This window comes from Thermobia domestica, chromosome 12, assembly GCF_964235325.1.
Source record: "Thermobia domestica chromosome 12, izTheDome1.hap1.1, whole genome shotgun sequence".
NCBI classification, from domain to species: Eukaryota; Metazoa; Arthropoda; class Insecta; order Zygentoma; family Lepismatidae; genus Thermobia; species Thermobia domestica.
The window spans coordinates 102,097,530-102,120,978 of NC_137465.1; the positions used below are offsets into that span (position 1 = coordinate 102,097,530).

Consider the following 23,449-nt stretch of genomic DNA (forward strand, 5'->3'; position numbering starts at 1 on the left):
AGATGACTTGGGAGCAAAACTTGAAATCATAAAAGTGCTATACCAATGGGCTCACTCTCACTAAGCATTTGATTAAATGTATGTGTTTTCACACTGAAGGAGGGGGTATCCGCTCTTCCTACCTTCCTGAAGTGACAGAATTTTAATTCAGACTCTGCAAAGTTATTTCAGATCAATCGAATGAAGGAGTGTTCATTCCAACAGCAACAGGATTGGACTTTATTATTTTTGTTTCAATTTATCTTCACAAATAGGACAAATATCAAGTAATATGTTTGCCATAATAACTACACGTCTAAGATTCATTTCATTTTGGAGAAATGATGCTGTAGACGGTAGTGGGAATTTCGCCCAAGTGCACGGGAATTTTCCGTGCCTGGCGATTATGCCACCCGCCTTCCTTTACAGTTAATTTGGTTGCATACTTCCTGGCAAATGCTTCGGACTCAGCTGATGGAGCACTTTAGCTGTAAATCTCCATATGGCTGTACCATCCAGAAGTGTCCCATACTGTACATACTGCAACATTATCGTTCAATTTTTAATCCTGACTGTGGTAAAAATGCAAAGAAAAAGAGCCAGACCTAAGGAATTGAGGATGAAGAGAAAGGAATCATGTTAGAAATGGAAGTGGAAGAGGAGAATAAGATAAATTTTGTGTATATGACGATAGAGAAAGTCGATGGAAAATTTCGGATAAGGTGGTATAAGAAAGAATGCTCTTTGAGGATATACTGCCATGCGAGGAATGGCGTAAATGCAGGGGCCAAGATGAAGTTTGTAAGAAATATGCAAAGAAGAATAGAAATAATAAATAGTGGCGATGGAAGAATGAAAGAGGATATAATAATATACCAATTACTAATAGGAAACGGATACACAAGATTATATTTGAGGGAAGAGAGAAGAGATAGGAAGAAAGGAAAGACACAAAGAAGAAGAAAATGGTTTGGAATTCAGAGTTTAGGTAGTAAGACAGAGTCTTAAGACATTGCTAAAAAAAGGGAGTCAAAACAAATAGAAAAGGAAGGGAAAGGATTTTAGACTTAGTAAGAGAGAAAGCAAGGAGGAAAGAAAAAGAGATAAAGGCAGAAGACGAAAGAATATTACATCAAATCAGATGTAGAGTATATGTGAAATACATAGGAAAAATAGGAAACAGGTTGGAAGAAAGGATAATAGAACATAAAAACGATGTCAGATTAAGAAGAGAGAACAAAACTATATATAAGCACGTTAAGGAAACAGGACATGAAACAGATTGGAAAAGAATTGAAGGGCTGGAGAGGGAAAAGAGAAATATGATACAAAAGTAGAAAGAAGCTCAATGCATCAAGAAACATGGTAAGCATGTATTGATGAATTGGAGGAGCGGGTTTATGATTCATGAGTGCTGGACAAAATACAAAAACAGAAGTAAAAACGTAAACAACACCACAAATTCAGAATAGATGTGGCAATTGTTGGGGAAATTATGAGACAAGCACGTAATTTAAAATTTATATTTTGCACCTAACTAAAAATTTATATTTTGTACTGATGGATGTACGTAAAAAGTGAAGGGAAATCTTGATTTGTTCTGGGAAGTGTGGGCGTGTCCCTTTCACTTTCTGTATATATTTAGGCTCCTATTCTTAAATTGATATTTTATAACGTTTCTGATGAAGACGATGTTACATTGTAAAAATTGTTACACAAATATTATTAATATAAATTTTATTTGGGGTTTTGGTCAGTTTTGTTCTATTAACATTGTTATTATTGCAGTACATTGTGTAATAACTTCCATATTTTTAAACGTAGATGAATATTCATTATATTCATACAAGTACCTTATCGTTTATTGCTTTTACCGTATGAATCGTGTGACACTAAAATAGAGTTTAAGATCTAAGACTTAGATCTTAAGATCTAAGTCTTAAGATCTAAGAGTTTAAGATCTAAGACGTCGTCAATTAATGACCACGAGATCCGAGCAATTTCTAATCTCGTCTCGATGGTCGACTTGAAAACGAAAAGAACATTTTCATACTTCTCGTCTGGTGTTTAATTTAAAATGAACTCTGGAATCAAGAGATTAGAGAAATTTCTTGTCCCGTGGACAACACTAGTTTGTTTTGTATAAAGTCTTGTTTCTAAAAAAGACTACTCGACTTTGTTTTAATAATTGTTTCTAAAAGATGTTACTCACGCTTCTTTTAACGGTCATGTTCTGGCAATCATATGTTTAAGAGTTAATACTTTAATACTTTTGCCTTAAAGTGTAATGAACCCAAATTGGCTGTTAAAGATGTTTTATTATTATTATTATTATTATTATTATTATTATTATTATTATTATTATTATTATTATTATTTAATTCCACCTACGGATAGGAACACATTCTAATTATAGTGGATTTGGGCAGTTTTCGTTGAACACGACTGTACAGATTAGGAGATTAATTCTGCATAAAGATGTGGTATCAAACCATGAGTAAAATACAAATATACTCCTTGATAACGAATTTTAAGGTAATTCTATCAACATATAAAACTTCTATAAGAACTGTGTATTAGTACAGTGTGGTTTATGAAAGAAAATAGAGTAGGTCAAAAATAAAGGAACATTCTTAACCAACTATTTTCTGCTTTTAGGTATGTGGATTTCTCATTGTGGTACTTACATTACAAATTTCAACTGGTTCAATTGCATTTGCATGCAAAAGTGAAATAGAAAGGAGAAAGAATCAGTGGAAGGACAATATGTACTCACAATTTGAGGATCTTGAGAATATAGATGAATGGCAAAGTCTAGAACGTAAAGTGAGTAGCAATTTGTCAATTTAATATTTTTAAATTGATATATAAAATATAGGATGGACTTTGTAGGAATTCAGGAAGTTATATAGGAAGGAAATGAAGCGCTCTAGATTGAAAATTTTACGTTTTTTATGGGGAAATAAATAAAATTCACCAACTAGGAACAGGATTTTTCGTTCATAAACGAACGATGTATGCTGTCACGTAGCGAAGAAAGGCGGCCCCGTCCCGGACGGCCACCTACAAGGGGCGGCAGAAATGAGTGACAAAATAAAATAAAATTTTACTATTGGCAAAATTTAAAATTGACACCCATACTCAATCTTGCTTCTTCTGTATGGTTCAAAACTTTATGGCTTAACGAAAATGAACGTTGATAGTCTCGTCAGTGATTCGTATTGCATTCTGTTACTTCCTTCATGTAACTAACTTAGACCGTGTGTTTTTAGTAACACCACAGATAGCATGGTGAACGCAACCATTGATATACTAATATTAACAACTATTATTGATCAGTGAACAATTACACCTATCCTGTGATTTCAAATATGCATTCTTCTTGCACCGTCTACGCAATTCAAAAGTTTAATGGAGGTCATGAATTACGAAGGGGTCTAAGGAATTTATCTTTATTTGTGGGTTTCAACTTCATGCATCCATACATCAATAGTAAGTATCAATCGGTATATTAACATGAATGCAACTAATAATAACAAATAAGTTAAATACATGCAGAATGGAAAAGTATGAATATAAATAACAAGTGCTTGTGCTTAATAAAGAATAGAAGATGTACAATAAGTGAGAAACAAAAATGACAAAAAATTATAAGACGCAACTATAGTAACGACAGGAGAAAATGAGGAAGAGTGAATAAGACAGATGAACATGAAGATATATTGCATTAAACACTATACCCAAGACTTTGTTAATAGGCATATGAAATTATCTTTTCTTCATCGGAAGATTCAGGAACAAATGGAGACAGTGGAGGCCCATGTTAATTGATCATACTGTGCATACAATGTATAAATATAATTAGAAAGCTAGAGTGGGTGATAAATAGGAAAATACTTCCTGGTCAAGGGCTGCAGAGTTTTGTTGGAGGTGATCCAACGTCATAAAGTGTTGAAAATGAGTATGGTGCAGTGTCGATCTCCTTGTCGTACCACAAATATCCTTAATATGGGATGATGTTATTCTGATCTCTTGCCGATGTAACGAACCGAAGATGTTGCAGATGGACATGTAGGGGTGGGAAATCTATTAGATCATAGAGGATAATGGTGGGTAGAATTTCGGGGTCACCACAGTTAAAGCATTCTTCATAAAAACTTTCTGAGTGTAAAATATGTAAAGTGAAGGTTTCAATCCCTACGTTGTGTCGACTAAACGTTAGAGCAAATTAAAGCAGTTTTGAGCGAGAACTTTCAGGAGATGGGGAGTCCAAATAAGTTTTGTGGCATATCTATCATATGTCAGGGAGATTATAGTCTTTACAACAGCAACTGACATGTGTTTAACCTTAAAGTTTAGTAAACTTAGGTTACGGCATATCCGGGAGCGCCTTCGAGGTGGCAAGGAGACAATAGATTGTATTCTCATAGAATTAATGCTGAATTGTCATACTATAACTGTATGTGGTTCGAGTCCTTGTTTGGGCACCATCTTATGACTGTCCTGCGTTCGACTTCCTGAGTAGGGTACGGGCATCTTTTCGTCACTCATGAATATTCATGAGTGGCGATAATTTTGACATTTTAGCACTTCCTAATGCACGTTTGAAAAATGGATACACCTTTTTTACGCATATTAATGACACATAATGTATGCAAGTGCGGCCGGAAGTTGTATAGAGAACATGAAATATACGAAATGTTTTCCGGTGAAAAGAAATGTTAATTGGACAATCAGAATACAGAAAAGACCTTTCGGAAATAAAATATGCAGATCACACACGTAGAACAAGGTAATATATTGTTGGATTCATTAATATGAAGCACATGTAACGCGGCAGCTCTTGGAGAATCTTTTTTAAATTTATTATTGTTGGAATAGGGGAAAGAACACTCTTGAAACTTCTGGAAAGATTTAAGGGTATAAAAATAACGATTTATTTGCAAGATTTGTATATACAACGTATAAGAGATAAGAAACGCAAATATACTGTTGGAAGAAGAAAATTGATACATAGAAGGCACCGGAAGAAAAAATCATTAGTAGGGACTAACTTTGTAGTTTTCTTGTATTATACTTGTTCATTTTTATATGGAAAAGGGACATATTGTAATTGTCTGGAGTATAAGGGGACGGAACTGTTTGGTTTTAATCGGGAATTGATTGCGGATTTTCAGGCATTGAAAATGATATGACTCGGTGTACTTTTATGGAATTATAACGTGACTAAGATATAGTATAATGTAATATGGAGGGTACAGGGAATCAACATTTTTTCATTGCACCGGGACTCGAATTAGTATTCTCCCACGTGGAGAACCGTACGCTAAATATTTGCTTGCAGTGCGAACTTGTTACTTATACATAACTATGAATTGTATATGACATAACCGGTATATATAAATTATATTGTACAGAAAGTTAGCACAATGCGCCCCGGGAATCGAACCAGAGCTCTTCCACGTGAAAAAACGTACGACAAACATTTTGCTTAGCAGATGTTGTTACTTATATGTAGCTATGAATTGTGTAAGACATAGCAGGTATATATAAATTATATTGTACGGAAAGTTAGCAGAATGCGCCCCGGGAATCGAACCAGAGCTCTTCCACGTGAAAAGCCGTACGACAAACATTTTGCTTAGCAGATGTTGTTACTTATATGTAGCTATGAATTGTGTATGACATAACAGGTATATATAAATTATATTGTACAGAAAGTTAGCAGAATGCGCCCCGGGAATTGAACCAGAACTCTTCGACGTGAAAAGCCGTACGACAAACATTATGCTTAAGAGATGTTGTTACTTATATGTAGCTATGAATTGTGTAAGACATAACAGGTACGTATATAAATTATATTGTACAGAAAGTTAGCAGAATGCGCCCCCGGGAATTGAACCAGAGCTCTTCCACGTGAAAAGCGGTACGACAAACATTTTGCTTAGCAGATGTTGTTACTTATATGTGGCTATGAATTGTGTAAGACATAACAGTTATATATAAATTATATTGTACAGAAAGTTAGCAGAATGCGCCCCCGGGAATCGAGCCAGGGCTCTTTTACGTGAAAAGCCGTACGGCAAACCTTTTGCTTAGCAGATGTTGTTACTTATATGTAGTTATGAATTGTGTAAGACGTATAACTGGTATTTAGAAAGTATATGGTAAGAATTATTATTATTATTATTGTAAACTGTTGGGTTTTGTTTCATAAACGCTAGTGTAACAATGAGGTTATATGGCGACAGAACGTTTAACGTTACCGCAGATTGAACTTAAGGGTTTTTCATGTTGAAAGCTAAGGCAATAAAAAGAGGCCCGAGATTGTTTGAACATATTACCCAGGATGAAATGTAGTAGTGAAGGTAAAACGGAAACTTTATACTTATATTTTGTAATTGGAAATCGTAATACAGCAAATAACTAATTCTTAATTTCTTTTATTGTTTTTAGGTGGTGAAGGAAATAAAAAATCTTAATAGAAACACTGGAGAACAAACCTTATTTTTCTGAATTGTTTGTTGTTGAAATATAGCGGAGGTTTTTTTAGTGAAAAGGAGTTATAGATTGGTCTTAAAATATGGATTTACTGAAACCGTTGGATCTTAGTTGTATGAAATATCGAAATAATTGGATAATGTGTGATATGAATATTGAATACTAAAATATCGACATAAAAGTTATTATAAGTTTTTACATCCAACGAATATACTGGCTAGACTAAATGAGACGGTGATGATGAGTAATGAATGAATATGGTGGAATGAAGAAACTGGGAAGAAGCAGGAGAACCACGACAAAAACCCACGCACATAGTGTTTGTGCACCAAAAAGCTAACTTGAAATAAGCTGGGATCGAACCAAGGACCCCATGCACCAGAGGTGAACACTGTATTGCGTACCCACCATAGCTTTTTCTATGTATTATATTTGGATGAATAAAAGTATGCATGTATAAGTTGGTGGAACGAGAATGTAGGCGAAAACGGGAGAACTTCACACACAATATTTAAACTAGAAATACACTTTGAATGAGGGAAAGCATTTTGTGTTAGAAGTGACTTATTTTTATGATCAGCGCTATTTAATGTTTATGAACGAGGAAAGAAACTTACTGTAACAGTTATTGGAGAATTCCTTTGGAACTTTGAAACTCTTTATACAAAACTAGGTGTTTATATAACTTCATACATACTAGTAAAGAAGATATATTTAATAACACGTAATGTACGTTAGGGACAATTTTGACATTATTTAAGCAGTGTAGGTAACGACTCTTAAGGCAATACAAGAGACGGACAATTATTTGACAGCGCAGATTAGCTTTATATGCAGATGGAAACAATAGCTTTAAATAAGAGATAGCACTTTGAACGTATAGATTGGTTAAAATTGCTTTACTCTAGAACTTTAGAAGGTAACCAACACCATTGGCGATAACTATTAGCAGGACTGTGAGCGATGGGAATTAGCGTGTTGGAGAGACAGATACATTTTGCGTACATAATATAAATGAGTATGAATATTTGACTTTGGCACCTAGAAGATTATGCAATCAACATTTTATAAATGTTTTGACGGTTGCATATAATATTTACAGACAGTCTGATACGATTTTGTATTTTATTTGAAGTGTGATTAATGTTTGTTTGAATTAAAAAGAGTATTTTATTTATAGGTCTTATTTGTAAGTTAGAAAAACAAAAAAATTTCTTGTAATGGTGTTATAGTCGCTAGAAGCGAAATAATTTAATACCTTCTATTACAGGTAGTAGCTAACATGTCCTTTTTTTACAGTTGAAATAGATATCTGTCAATTTAAACTTTAATAAAAACTAGTCTGAATTTCGACAATTTTAAACTTTATTGTAATTGTTACAAATCCATAAGAAAATAGTATTTTAATGTTTTAGTTGTCTGCATATACAGTGCAGATATATTTGTGAGTGAATACATGACATACAGTTATAACATATCAGAAGGGATGTACTCCCGAAATTAGATTTTCCTAAACCTTAAAGAGATTATATTGTGCAGTTTTCACTTATTGAGTTAAATTTGATAATTTAAGACGAACTGTGGTTTTGCTCTTTATCCACTGCAGTTGTATTGGATTGAAATACTGAACTTACTATATCTGGATTTTAGTTACTGTTCTACTGGTTTTATGAATGATTTGGGAGGACTGTTGTTTAAAGTGGAATTTGAACCATTACTAATGCTTGTAACGAGAAACTATATATATATATCTATTGGGAAGTGTGGACTTTCTTTTACGCAGATGAGAAATAGCCTGTGTGTAAGACAGCAATACGATAACGAATATTTGCACAACGAATTGAATTACTATTGCTTACAACAAGATTTATTTTAACTGTACCTGGGACTTTTGATTGATAAGTAAATTAGTAAATTATATTTTAAAGCGGTGTTGAGATTTATTTTGTATTAGGTTATCGACTACTGTTTGGATTATTTTTAATTTATGTTTTATATAACAACAAGGTTATAAAGAACAATATAACAGTAATATGGGTTTTGAACCACAATAGAGATAACTTTAATGCAGTTGCTGTGTATATGAACTGTTATGGAACATTAATCACTTAGTATATAGCATTTTTATATTATTGTAATTGCAAGAGAACTGTATTATAAGACTACCTAACACATGTAAATAATAGTTAGAGCTAAAATACTGAATTACTGGCAACTGAATTGTCAGTGAGAGTAATGTATTTTTAAAGAAATAAACTGATATTAGAAAAAATAATTTTAGTTGTTTGTATGCTATATGAAGAAACTAGTGTTTAAGAAGCAGTGCATTAAAAGAAAAAATAATTGTTTTCGAAGAATATGGTAGGAAACTGAAAGTATTTAATACTTAATTTTAGATTTTTTTTACAGACATTACCAACGTAACTGAATTATGAACTGTTGTCCATTGAACAAGAGTCACTGAGCTTGATACCTTGTGTTTACTTTATGATATGAAGACTTTAAAACTTTTCTTTTCAAAACTTTTAAGAAAATTATGGTTGCAGTAGGAGAGAAATGTGTGATATACTGTAGAAAACTCGATGTTACAATACCCTTGTACTGTTGATGTCTTATAAAAAGAAGTTAGTGTACTCTTTTGCTGAGAATATAGATGACAATATTGTAAAATTACGTGTCGTTTTATTGCAACTAGAATAATGTTACTTCAATAATGCTTAAACGCAGTGACTGTTAGTGCAGAATCCACCCTCCAAATTTCAGGATGTGCAGAACCTTACTTGGTATATGCTTTTTTAAAAGAATAAAGCTTAGAGAGCTCAATACTTTGAGGTAAAGGATAAAATGTCTATGAAATGCATAGAAATATACAGGAAAATACTTCTTCTTATTAAGATGATAACGTGAAATACTTATTCCATTTTATATAGTAAAAGGACAAGATTGTACTTTTGTGAATAATTACCTTGGACTTGAAAATCAAACACAACCCTTTTGTTAGACAACCACTAGAAATCCTAAGTATAATGAATTGACACACACTGCAGACGCTTTACTTTTATTGATCCTGATAATAAACATTGTATGGTAACCTCTTGAAACTTGTAGACCCACAGTGAGGTATACTCGGATATGGGGAGAGCACTATGACTTCGTGGATACGAGTTTCTTCTTTCTCTGACTTGAGGGCAAAGCGAAAACATTTATTGTGGCATGAGTCTTATATACTCATCTACTCGAGACATTTTACAAGTAGGTAACGTTGAATGGTTAATGATTGTAAAATGTTGAATATGAAGAAAGTGGTAGGAAATGGAGAACCCCGAGAATATCCACAGGGTGTTGTCCATCACAAATTGTCACGGTCTTGGGATTGAACTAGGGATCCTCGTGAACTCGTATCCACGAAGTGAAATTTCTCGAGTCGGTACTCTCCAAATTTCACGAGTTTCGTGGATACGAGTTTCTTCTTTCTCTGACTTGAGGGCAAAGCGAAAACATTTATTCTGGCATGAGTCTTATATACTCATCTACTCGAGACATTTTACAAGTAGGTAACGTTGAATGGTTAATGATTGTAAAATGTTGAATATGAAGAAAGTGGTAGGAAATGGAGAACCCCGAGAATATCCACAGGGTGTTGTCCATCACAAATTGTCACGGTCTTGGGATTGAACTAGGGATCCTCGTGCCAGATGAGTGCACTCCACCAATGGATCAAACTGTTTCCATTTAAAGAAGTATTCCGTACAGTGATAATTAAGAATGTTGTCTAATATTTTTCTCGTAGGTTTTCGTGCTCATGTTGTTAAATAAAGAATTTTTTCTACTAGCGTTAGGGATGCATTCGAGTCGAGTCGAGTCGAGATTTAAGCCTGTCTCGACTCGTCTCGAGAAAATGTCTCGACTCGTGTCTCGACTCGACAGTCTCTGTCTCGACTCGACTCGAATTCGAGTCGAGACGTCTCGAAATTCGAGTCGAGACAAAATGTACGAGTTAAAATATACGCACACATCAGCCAGACCATCATGACTACCTACCTAATTGTCGGTATGTCGACTTTTGGCATGGATAAAAACGGCGACACGTCTTGGCATACACGCAATGATCCTTGATAGGTCGCTGGAGAGAGCAGGCACCACATGTGCTCACTCAGGTCACCTAATTCCCGTAAATTCCGGGAAGGGGGGCGATGTGCTCTGACGTCACGTTCAATCACATCCCACAAGGGACATCACTGAAATGTCCGGCTCCAATTTCAATGAAACTTTTTTTGCTGATAGAAGGCATGTATTCATCATTACTTGTGATGACAAATTTTTGCCATGGTGCATGTTTTCTATTTTTTTTAATAACTTTTAAGAGTTGTGATATGGTTATTAGAGATTACTACAGAAGTCCCTTACTACCCTTTGTAAACGGAGCGTTAATGAAGAAAAGTGAAGAAAAACCATGTGGATACATATAAGTCCTGGGGGGAAGTCGTATGGTAGATATGACCTTGATGGCAGCCATCTTGAAATCCACCATTTTGAATTAAGGTTAAGTTTTCAAAATGGGAATAGGGTAATATGATACATAATTTCGGGCTAGAATTTAATTAGAAAAATAATGGTGAGGTTAGTTTTAAGATACACCCATTTGGGCGTCCCTTCTTACTTTCGTCTCAAGACCTGTAAATCGATCGCAACGGCAGAGCCCGGCTTCGCACTAGTGTTTAGAAATCTTTAAACTCACTTGAGGGAATATTTATGAATTATTGTATTGTATTTTACCTTTAATTAAATTTGAGCCCACTTGATCTTGTGTAAAGTATCACTAAAAGAGAATTTCTGTTTTTATGGAGAACGTAAGCATGGCAATTATAAAAGGTGAGTAAGGTGCGTATGTATTTATAAGAAAGTCTTTTGTGGTTCCGCCAACCTATTCTTTAGTTGTTTTTTTTTCAAAATACTCATATCTCATAAATAAAAGAGCTATTATAAAATCTCTTACCACTATTCTTTAATACTTATAAAATTTTATTTATTGTAAAAGCACTGGCGAGATATTTCTTAACGCCCTCTAAAATTATGGTGGAGCTCCTTCGTGGCTAACGGTTAGCATACTTGCCTTTGGCGTGGGAAACCTGGGCTTGATTCCCGGTGGGAGTTCATGTGGTTCGGATTCCACGTTAATCAGTAGGTCCACGTCTCACATAGCCTCGCTGCTGAACGGGACGTTAAACTCAGAATCAATTCAACTCAAAATTATGGTTTTGGCTTTATTATGATGTCATTAGTTTAAACGCCCAACTGCCCAGTAATTATAAACATTGACTACATTATAAAATTGTAATTTGTAACGACTAAAATATCAGAAATTAAAGATTATTCTTTGGGTTTTGGAACATTTTGAAAAACGTGAAAAACTGGTACTGCACCGATACAACACACCTTTTGGATTTGTCATAACATGTCTTACATAGCTTTGGTTCGATTCTCAACACGGACTGCAACTACCCGTTAAATTGTGCATCCGAAAGGCACTCTTTGTTAAACCTCGCTTATCACCGCTCATCTTAATAATATATATAACATCACCGCGAAGCAAATGTTGCATTTCTCTCTTTCATCCTAACACAAAACAAAACTAACCACAGCTGTGACACGAAGGAGCTATTTCGAAAAGAAACAAGCTATGCTTCATAGAGATGTGTACCAAATGATAGAAGTATAAAGTATTGTTTTCTTTCCTGTTTATTGATATCAGTTGGTGTTCTTAATGAGTTTACTCATTAGTTTAGAAAGAGTATATATGGAATTTGGACATATGTTGTACGTATTCTCCTGAGAAATTCATGAGACCAGAAAAGTTATAAGGATAGATGGAATAGGTTTAAGCGCATCTACGTGACTTTATCAAATATTTATTCTCCGTAATGGTACCACGCGGAAAACTTGGTATAGGCCTACTTTTATCTTTGCCTCCCTCTGTTAGCTGTTTCGTATCATATATATCGGATGTTTTGATATTTCTTCTGATCATTAAAACAACAATGGTACCTGTGTGCGTGCAGAAATGCAAAAGCATTAGGTAACTTCCTATTTGTTTTGAAAACAACAATCCCATTTCACGTGTGCGAGAGAAATTGAGCACAGCGAGATCGGGTGTTTACTCACGGTCAGTTCGCAGCAGGAGTCCTTGGTAAAAGATTTGGCTATCTCGAAAACACTCGCAAAACCTTACAAATACAAAAGACTGCGCTTCAAAGAAAGTTTAGACACAGATGTTTCAATTTTCTTTTAGCATCTTTCTTCAGCAAAAGAGTCGGTTCATTGTATTGGAAAAAGGGAAGGGAGAAAGGGTGAATTTATATTTTATGTGGGGGTAACGTTGTAAGTAGTATAAACAATACATACCGCTTCCGACTCTGTACTGAAGCACTTCCTTTAGCGGCATATCACTAGATCTATCCTGACCCTCATCCCACCTCAAGTTGTAAAGTAGAAAGGGACAGAAGTATTCAACATGACTGCGCACTTGAGTTTCAGTTCACAATACGAAAACCAGTGAGCAAGTAAACAGTCTTATGTAGGATCGTGTTTTACTTCTTGAATTTATTTTTGAACATTTCTGTGAATTCAACAACAGAACGCAGTAGAAATACGGACTAGTTTTTACTCCAACCATTACTTTCGCTCCAACCCAGGGATGCCACATTTATGATTTCGTACTAGATTTAGTGATTTTACTATTGAACTAGTGATCTAGTACGTACTTTGGGTAAATAGGTACATTCTAGTATTTTTTTTACATTTTTTTTTCTGATGCAGACAAATGAGAAGAAAATGGTTCTTAAAATAAAAGGAAGAAGTATATTGCAGTTCAAAACAAATGTAGAAACCTTAAATTATTTTTTTCTTTTCCCTCTAACTGAATGAAACCCCTGCTGTGTAACGACCTTAGGTAAACAACGGCTATCTTTGGTCCGCTACCTCCTTTTGTTAGCCGACATGAAATGGGTTACTTTTTTTCTGGAAGAAAGTGAAGAAATAATTATCCAGTACATTTACGTTTTGTCAGGCACACAGGCGCAGTCTGTACTTGTTTCCTAACAAATTTTAGCAACATAACATAAATGAAACATATGTACCAGAAAATAGAGGCAGTACAAACGGAAGTTTTCATCTGTGACACATTTGATGAGAAATATGGTTAGATGTCACGTGCAAGCAATCTAAATATGTCCTATCCTGTAATTCTATTCGTATGTTTATGTAGGTAAGACTGAGAAATCAAGAAACAATAATAACTGGTTTTCTTCCAGGAGAAAAATCTAAATGTGAAGGGGTGTTACACTGGGACTTTAATTGCGTCCTTTGTACAAGATTAACAAATAATAGCAATTTTTTTAATTTATTTTAGTTCTTGGGGAGAGGAAGATGGAAGCGAACCCTAGTAAGGACCTCTGCAAGGAAACATGAATACTATCCGCCACTGTTTGTTACATTACACAAAATAGTTTTATATATATATATATATATATATATATATATATATATATATATATATATATATATATATATATATATATATATATATATATATATATATATATTGAGTTTTAGTCAGGGTTTTCATTCTGCAGGAGAGGGGGGATAGTAATACCTGACGAACATTTTCTATTCTCAGAGTGTTGCAATGATAGCATTTCCTCCATTATAACTTGGCCAAGCTAGTTGCATTATATGTAAGGATTAAGTTAGCCTAAAAAGCTTAAATTTCTATGGCTGTTTTACTCTGTAACCATGTTTCTCATTTTCGGTCTACGGGACTGTGTGTCCGGAAATTTTCGATGGCTTCCAAGTCGGAAAATAAGTGTATCAAAGGCATATATATTATATCTATGGTTATATGAGGCATGGATCTACAGTTTAAAGTGACATACCGGTAACAACTTCATGAGCTACCACCGTAAATCGAACCAGAGTCTCCCGCGATCAAGGCGTATGTGTTAACCATACAGCCACGAGGAAATTCACATAAGCACACACACATATATATTGTTGAGTTGATTTTGACTTTACCGTCTCTTTCAGCAGCGATATGAAATGTAGACCTACTGATTAACGTGGAATCCGAACTACATGAGCTCGCGCTGGGAATTGAACCCGAGTCTTCCACGGCAAAGACGCGTACACTAGCCGTGGAGTTCACACACACACACAGAATCAGAGTCCTCACACATCAAGGGTGAGAGCTGTGCCACTGAGTCACAGCGGCCACGGGGCTAGGTCGAGTCCACTTTACGTTCATAGTTTCTTAGTACATAAATGTTACGATTATGAAATAGATTTTCCTTAATGAGCTGCATAAAAACAAAAGCTTTCGAAATGCATTAAACAATTAGCTCGATTTGAGTGTGAACTTAAAGTTATATCAGAGTGTTAATACGGATACGCACAAAAGCTCGAAAACTTAATACACTATTTCTCCTATATAGTCAGCATGTATCAAGCAATCGTTCAGCTTTCATATGAGAGGATGGAAATCGAAGGCCCCTGAACAACTATGTTACTAATGTGCGGAATGTATTTATCTTACAGTGAACTGCTTTGATGCCAAGTGGCCTAACTACAAAATTGAAATTTTCCAGGAGTGAAAGTTGAAGTTCAATATCTCATGAACAATCCATATTTCTTTTATGTTGGGAACCAAAACCATAACTACTGTATGTAGTTCATTGCTTTATAACTTAGTGTTTACAAAAATCCTTTTAAAAAATACCTATTCATAGAAGTGAATCTTACTTATCTGTACTAGTTCTTGGCATCCAAGCAGTCCATTTATTGTAATATAGCTTAATATACCCATTCTTCGCATGGGGGCTGTATTTGGAAGTCAACGCCTGTGGAAGTATCACCATTCATTTCAGTGACCGCGAAAACTATGGATTTGACACTAGTATCAATCAATATGGGCTATTTATACATGTCTCTGTATTCCTTACCCGCTGACACCCGGCCCGCATACAGTAGTAGCTGAATTTGCAAGTCATCGCTGATGGAAGTGTCACCATTGATCTCAGCGACCGTGAAAACTATGGGTTTGACACTAATGTCGATCAATTTGGATTACTTTTACTACATGTCTCGCTAAACGCCCCCCTGAGACCCCCTGGTTCCAATTTTGACAAAAACGCTTCGCCTTAGACTGGGACCTGGACCAAGGTATCCGTGACCAAAATTTGGTAACTCTCCGTCAACTTGTCTGGTCCCCAGGTCAGTCCCAGTAAACGTCCCCCCCCCCCCCGAGACCCCCCTGGTTCGAAATTTAAAAAAACGCTTCGTCTTGATCTGGGGCCTGGACTAAGGTACCCGTGACCAAATTTTGGGAACTCTCGGTCCACTCGTCTGGTCCCCAGGTCGCACACAGACAGACAGACAAACATACAAACAAACTCTTTATTTTATTTATATTAGATAAGATATACTATGTAAAATAGTCTCGTATCATAATATGTGATTTACAACAAATGTTACATTATATTATCCGTAGCTCGTGATATGCTGCAACATATTAAAGCCTCAGAATAGTTGGGCAAGCGAATAATCCAGAAGTTACGTAACTCTATTGCGTTCATGGGAACGAAAACACAATAATTATAACTATGCTAAATTACTATAGAGTACCAACTGCTCATTCAGAGAATTTATGAAGTTCACTTTATCACAAGAGTTTTATACAAACTAGATTTAGACTACGGATAATAGTTTTATACAAACTAGATAATCAATTATTATTATTATTATCATTATATTTGCAGTACAACCAAATACAACGACATTAACTATTAGTTCTAATTAACTGAATTGAGCTGAAAATTAAATCTTGATCTTTAAAGATTAACTATTAATTTTATGCGTTCTGTACCTTTCTGAAGGAATAAAAGCTGGGATTGGTTTCAAGGCTGTTTCTGAGTGAATACTTTCTTCAAAATAATATTAAAAATTATAGAAAGATTTTCGAGACATTCGAGTCGAGTCGAGATTTTTAAGAGCCGTCTCGACTCGACTCGTGTCTCGACTCGAAAATTCGAGTCGAGAAATACGTTTGTCTCGACTCGTCTCGAATTTTACAAAGTGTGTCTCGACTCGAATTCGAGTCGAGTCGAGTCGAGATTCGAGACATGTCTCGACTCGAGCGCATCCCTAACTAGCGTTACAATGGATAAATGATGAAAGTGATTATGTATAAGAAATAATAAATATTAAATGGGCGTATCTCTAATATTAAAAGTTAAATAAAATTGAATTACTCGCACACAAATCGTGTTCAAAGAATCAATATATATATAAACGTTTTATCCACACCTGTATCACCCTCCTATAATGCAACTAGATAGTTCGTTCGTTTATTATAGTTTAAGTTAAATGTTTGTTGCGATGAAATTTCAAAAAAAAAAGTATTAACAGTCCAGATAAAGAAACATTTCGTATTTTGAAAGTTCATGTATCGCAAATTTTGATACCAACAGATGCCTAGTGAAATTGTTGTTGTCCACCAGCACCACTACCCATGGAATTTTTGTCCATCACAATTGCACATGTCCTGAGATTGATCCATGTAATACCATTTTACAAACACTACCTGGTTCACTTTTCCAGTTTCAGCCACTGGCATAAGCATACGAACTCATCATCTGAGAAAAATAATCGTTATATTTGATGTTCAGTCTCAACCACGGATAATCTCAGCTTGAAAACAGAGGCTGTTTACCTTAATTCTTTTGCACGGTAGGAGTTTTCATGTTTATTACACCTCAGCATGTTCTTATTTTCTTCATTATGTTTAAAGTTTTACATTAAATTTTAAAAAGGTTCCAGCGAAAACATTTATTCCAACAGGAGTCTTATACAACCACCTAATGGTCCTATAATTTTTGAATGCAAGTGTATAAAGCTGTAAAATTAAAACTGTAATCCGTGCACCATAGGTAGTCCTTGAAATCTATCATTCTGGTCCTCTTCAACATTAGTCCAAAAAGAACAAAATAAAATTCATGGAACCTTTGTATCACTAGTATATTAAAAATCTCAAACAATTATTGATACTACTGTGGGATTGTAAAATATTCTTCATCGCCTTCAAAATCCTTCACCTCTGGCGCGTGATGGATCCATGGTTCGATCTTAGCCTGCCAAGGCATTGAAATCGTATTATTATTCAATTCAAAATCTTTTGTCGTTGTAAAATTCTATCGAGGAAGTTGAGGTTTTAATATACAACGACAATCGTACCTGTTATACTATATATTATGAAACATGATAGCTTCCTTACTCTGAAGAACGTCCTTTAGGTTAAGGGATAAGCCAATAAATGAATGCTGTAGGAAATGGAAGTACCAGGAGAAAAAAGGTGTTGTCCACCACAAAGTTCACTTGGTCGGTTTTAAATCACGACTATCAAAATGTCGTTCTACCACTGTGTCATAGTGCTCTCCCCATATCCGAGTATACCTCACTGTGGGTCTACAAGTTTCAAGAGGTTACCATACAATGTTTATTATCAGGATCAATAAAAGTAAAGCGTCTGCAGTGTGTGTCAATTCATTATACTTAGGATTTCTAGTGGTTGTCTAACAAAAGGGTTGTGTTTGATTTTCAAGTCCAAGGTAATTATTCACAAAAGTACAATCTTGTCCTTTTACTATATAAAATGGAATAAGTATTTCACGTTATCATCTTAATAAGAAGAAGTATTTTCCTGTATATTTCTATGCATTTCATAGACATTTTATCCTTTACCTCAAAGTATTGAGCTCTCTAAGCTTTATTCTTTTAAAAAAGCATATACCAAGTAAGGGTCTGCACATCCTGAAATTTGGAGGGTGGATTCTGCACCAACAGTCACTGCGTTTAAGCATTATTGAAGTAACATTATTCTAGTTGCAATAAAACGACACGTAATTTTACAATATTGTCATCTATATTCTCAGCAAAAGAGTACACTAACTTCTTTTTATAAGACATCAACAGTACAAGGGTATTGTAACATCGAGTTTTCTACAGTATATCACACATTTCTCTCCTACTGCAACCATAATTTTCTTAAAAGTTTTGAAAAGAAAAGTTCATAAAGTAAACTTCATATCATCTTCATATCATAAAGTAAACACAAAGTATCAAGCTCAGTGACTCTTGTTCAATGGACAACAGTTCATAATTCAGTAACGTTGGTAATGTCTGTAAAAAAATCTAAAATTAAGTATTAAATACTTTCAGTTTCCTACCATATTCTTCGAAAACAATTATTTTTTCTTTTAATGCACTGCTTCTTAAACACTAGTTTCTTCATATAGTATACAAACAACTAAAATTATTTTTTCTAATATCAGTTTATTTCTTTAAAAATACATTACTCTCACTGACAATTCAGTTGCCAGTAATTCAGTATTTTAGCTCTAACTATTATTTACATGTGTTAGGTAGTCTTATAATACAGTTCTCTTGCAATTAGAATAATATAAAAATGCTATATACTAAGTGATTAATGTTCCATAACAGTTCATATACACAGCAACTGCATTAAAGTTATCTCTATTGTGGTTCAAAACCCATATTACTGTTATATTGTTCTTTATAACCTTGTTGTTATATAAAACATAAATTAAAAATAATCCAAACAGTAGTCGATAACCTAATACAAAATAAATCTCAACACCGCTTTAAAATATAATTTACTAATTTACTTATCAATCAAAAGTCCCAGGTACAGTTAAAATAAATCTTGTTGTAAGCAATAGTAATTCAATTCGTGCAAATATTCGTTTTCGTATTGCTGTCTTACACACAGGCTATTTCTCATCTGCGTAAAAGAAAGTCCACACTTCCCAATAGATATATATATATATATAGTTTCTCGTTACAAGCATTAGTAATGGTTCAAATTCCACTTTAAACAACAGCCCTCCCAAATCATTCATAAGACCAGTAAAACAGTAACTAAAATCCAGATATAGTAAGTTCAGTATTTCAATCCAATACAACTGCAGTGGATAAAGAGCAAAACCACAGTTCGTCTTAAATTATCAAATTTAACTCAATAAGTGAAAACTGCACAATATAATCTCTTTAAGGTTTAGGAAAATCTAATTTCGGGAGTACATCCCTTCTGATATGTTATAACTGTATGTCATGTATTCACTCACAAATATATCTGCACTGTATATGCAGACAACTAAAACATTAAAATACTATTTTCTTATGGATTTGTAACAATTACAATAAAGTTTAAAATTGTCGAAATTCAGACTAGTTTTTATTAAAGTTTAAATTGACAGATATCTATTTCAACTGTAAAAAAAGGACATGTTAGCTACTACCTGTAATAGAAGGTATTAAATTATTTCGCTTCTAGCGACTATAACACCATTACAAGAATATTTTTTTGTTTTTCTAACTTACAAACAAGACCTATAAATAAAATACCCTTTTTAATTTAAACAAACATTAATCACACTTCAAATAAAATACAAAATCGTATCAGACTGTCTGTAAATATTATATGCAACCGTCAAAACATTTATAAAATGTTGATTGCATAATCTTCTAGGTGCCAAAGTCAAATATTCATACTCATTTATATTATGTACGCAAAATGTATCTGTCTCTCCAACGCGCTAATTCCCATCGCTCACAGTCCTGCTAATAGTTATCGCCAATGGTGTTGGTTACCTTGTACTTAATGTTATGAGTTCTAAAGTAAAGCAATTTTAACCAATCTATACGTTCAAAGTGCTATCTCTTATTTAAAGCAATTGTTTCCATCTGCATATAAAGCTAATCTGCGCTGTCAAATAATTGTCCGTCTCTTGTATTGCCTTAAGAGTCGTTACCTACACTGCTTAAATAATGTCAAAATTGTCCCTAACGTACATTACGTGTTATTAAATATATCTTCTTTACTAGTATGTATGAAGTCAGGGCCGGCGGAAGGGGAAGAATCCATATGGCGCCCCCTACAACCCGTTGGTATTACTGAGTTTAAATTTGCTATGCTACCTTACAGATAGCTGCTTTTAAAGGATAACTCCTTGAACTCTATAACTATAAGAATCAATTATCAAACTGAGTAAGATCTTAACTTTTGTCAGTTAAATACACAGAGTAAGTTTTGGTTAACGATATACGAAACAATTATTTACACATGAGCATGCAAAATATTCTACGTCACTGATTAGAAATTTGCAGAACGATTCAAGAAACAACGATTTATATAAAATTAAGATTGATGATGCGATACAGCATTTATTTACACATATATACATAAACAACCTTGTTAACTGCGAAAGAGAACACATATATGAACAAAAGAACATACAAATATATTTTGTACCAGCATTGTACAAAGATTTCGTAATACAAATAATACAACCAGTAATATAATTTTATATCTTTATACAGTTTTAATGCAAATTGTCCTTTGACTTGTTTACAGTGCTAAGTAAAGTTAACTTTTCGTGCCTTTTTCTCTGCAAAGTCTTTAATTAAAGTATCAGTGTCAAGCTCACACAGAACATCACATTCAATAGACATCATAGAAAGGCCTACAAGAGGATCTTCCGTCATCGTTGATCGTAGGTAGTTCTTTATAAGTTTCAACTTGGAGAAACTACTTTCTGCTGAAGCTACACTTACAGGAATAGTTAGTAAGATTCTTAGAGCAATAGTTGCATTTGGAAATAACCTAATAAGGGAGTTCTTGCAAATATATGTAAGTTCTTGCAACGGTTTGCTCCCACTTTCAGAACCGAGAAATGAAGGTAAAAGTAAGAGCTCTTGATATAACTGAAATCCGTCAATATCACAGTGATCTTTGTCTGTTAAAGATAGTTGTAGGTCCTTGCAACACTTTAGTAAATACTCTTTGTCCGTTATTGGATGGATGTCATACAAAAACCCAAATATTTCGCTGTGCTGCTTCAGTTGTTGAAAACTTTCATTCAGGGAACAGATAATTGTGTCTAATGTGCAAAAATAGAAGTTACATTTAAATGCACTGTATGGATCATTAAGCGGTTCGTCTTCAGATTCATACAAAAATTGTCGTTTGACTTTTCTAGGTCGGAGTTTTGGTTCATTCTCAAATTGTGGTTGAATGTCGAGCTCTTCAGCAATTACTTTGGCATCAACCAAAATATTCTGGAAACCTTCATCACTTCGCATGTTCTCAACGCGACACTTGGTTTTCTTAAGCAGATCAACTGCTTGCTGGATGTCCACTGATTCTTGTTGGAAAACATGGCTAGCCACATTAACACAAGAAAGAACTTCATACCCAAACACCACAACACAAACGAACTTAAAATTCAGGAGCTTCCTAGCCAGGGATCAAGCCTTATTTTTGCCCATAACGTCTATCTTTGAGTCCTTTGATGCTTCGAAAAGAGCATCGTAAATTTCTCCTAACTGGTAGCGAAACGATTTGAACAGCATCAATACAACTCTCATATCTAGTATCACTAAGAGGTTTCAAAGTGAAATTGGATATATGTTTTTGCAGAACAGACCAACAATATGTGGAACTAGAAAAATAATTGTATACTTCTTGCAATAAAGCAAAAAAAAATTACAGCCTCACTACAGCACATTGCAGAATCATTCACAACCAAATTCAATGAATGGGAGCTACAATGGACAAAAAATGCTCGATTATTTAGATCTAATATTCTTTTTTGAATGCCTGAGTACTTTCCTTTCATATTGGCACCGTTATCATACCCTTGGCCACGCATGTTTGAGAGAGGAACTTTCAGTTTTTCTAATTCTTCCAAAATAGTGGTAGTTAGTCCTTCTCCTGAAGAATCATTTATGCACAAAAATCCCAAAAAATGTTCTTCAATGGATGGTTCCTTACCCAGTTCTACCTTTTATTAGATCAGTCAAAATTTTATCCTTTATTTCTGACCCAAGGAGTTCAATTATTTCATTTTGAATGTCCTTGCTCAAATAATGCACATGTGTCTCTTTACATGTTATTCGTCGCAAATGCTCAGCCATCAAACTGTGCAATACACTCAACTAGTTTGAGAAAATTGTCGTTGTTTCTTGAGTAAATAGTGTCATTTTGACCACGAAATGCCAAGTTCTGGGAAGCAAGAAACTGAATTATACACAGCAGTCTTTTGAGAACCTCTTTCCAACGCTCAGTTTCATTGCGAATAATTGCTTGGTTTTCAGCGTCAACTGTTTTACCTGACTGTAATCGGTTTGCAAGTTCAAACCACGAATGGAAAGCCTTCATGTGAGTCAAAGATCTATCATGGTCTGATAACAGTCCGAACATATGCTTCCAATCCGAAAAACCTTCACGAGAAGAGAGTGACATTGTAGTACCACCGAAAAGACGGCAACAGAAACAAAAGGTGCTTTGCAGGCCAAGTGACCGTCATATCTTTATTTATGTGACTCCCCAGTTTTCCTGCCGTTGAAAAGCGGAAAGTTCGGGGATTGAACCCAGGAGCACGTAGACATGAGTCCAACGCTTTAACCTCTAGACCAGCGTTTCCCAACCGGTGTGCCGCGGCACACTGGTGTGCCGCGAATGGGCCGCTGGTGTGCCGCGAATGGGCCGCTGGTGTGCCGCGAGAAAATCGAAACAAATTATTAATTCTATACGAACCAAATTGCAAGACAGGGGGAAATGTATATTTATATTTCACATTACTATGAACCTCTACTATAAATCTACAATTTTAAATTTCATACTGTGTTACTTTTCTGTACATTTTTAATGTTGAAAAACGTATTTATCATTGTCATGACCATTATTACTTCTTTATTGTTGCAGACTATTTCGTAACTTGAAATTTTAACATATCATTCAATAAATTCAACAAAGCAAGCATGCATACAAATTACCTACATTTGTGTTTTAAAAGTAAAGGAGATTTGTTTATTTGTTCGTTATTTAGTGATCTTCCCT

The 23,449-nt window shown here is 34.6% G+C and overlaps 1 protein-coding gene across 1 annotated transcript in view; it reads left to right on the forward strand.

The window, feature by feature from the left end:
- The first annotated feature begins 615 nt into the window (after positions 1–615).
- LOC145666058 (uncharacterized) overlaps positions 616–23,449 on the forward strand; it is a 115,239-nt gene continuing 92,405 nt past the window's right edge. The window contains exons 1-2 of the mRNA XM_081733157.1: positions 616–780; positions 2,638–2,805. Coding sequence (XP_081589283.1) covers positions 616–780; positions 2,638–2,805 — 333 coding nt within the window. The remainder of the gene's footprint in view (positions 781–2,637; positions 2,806–23,449) is intronic.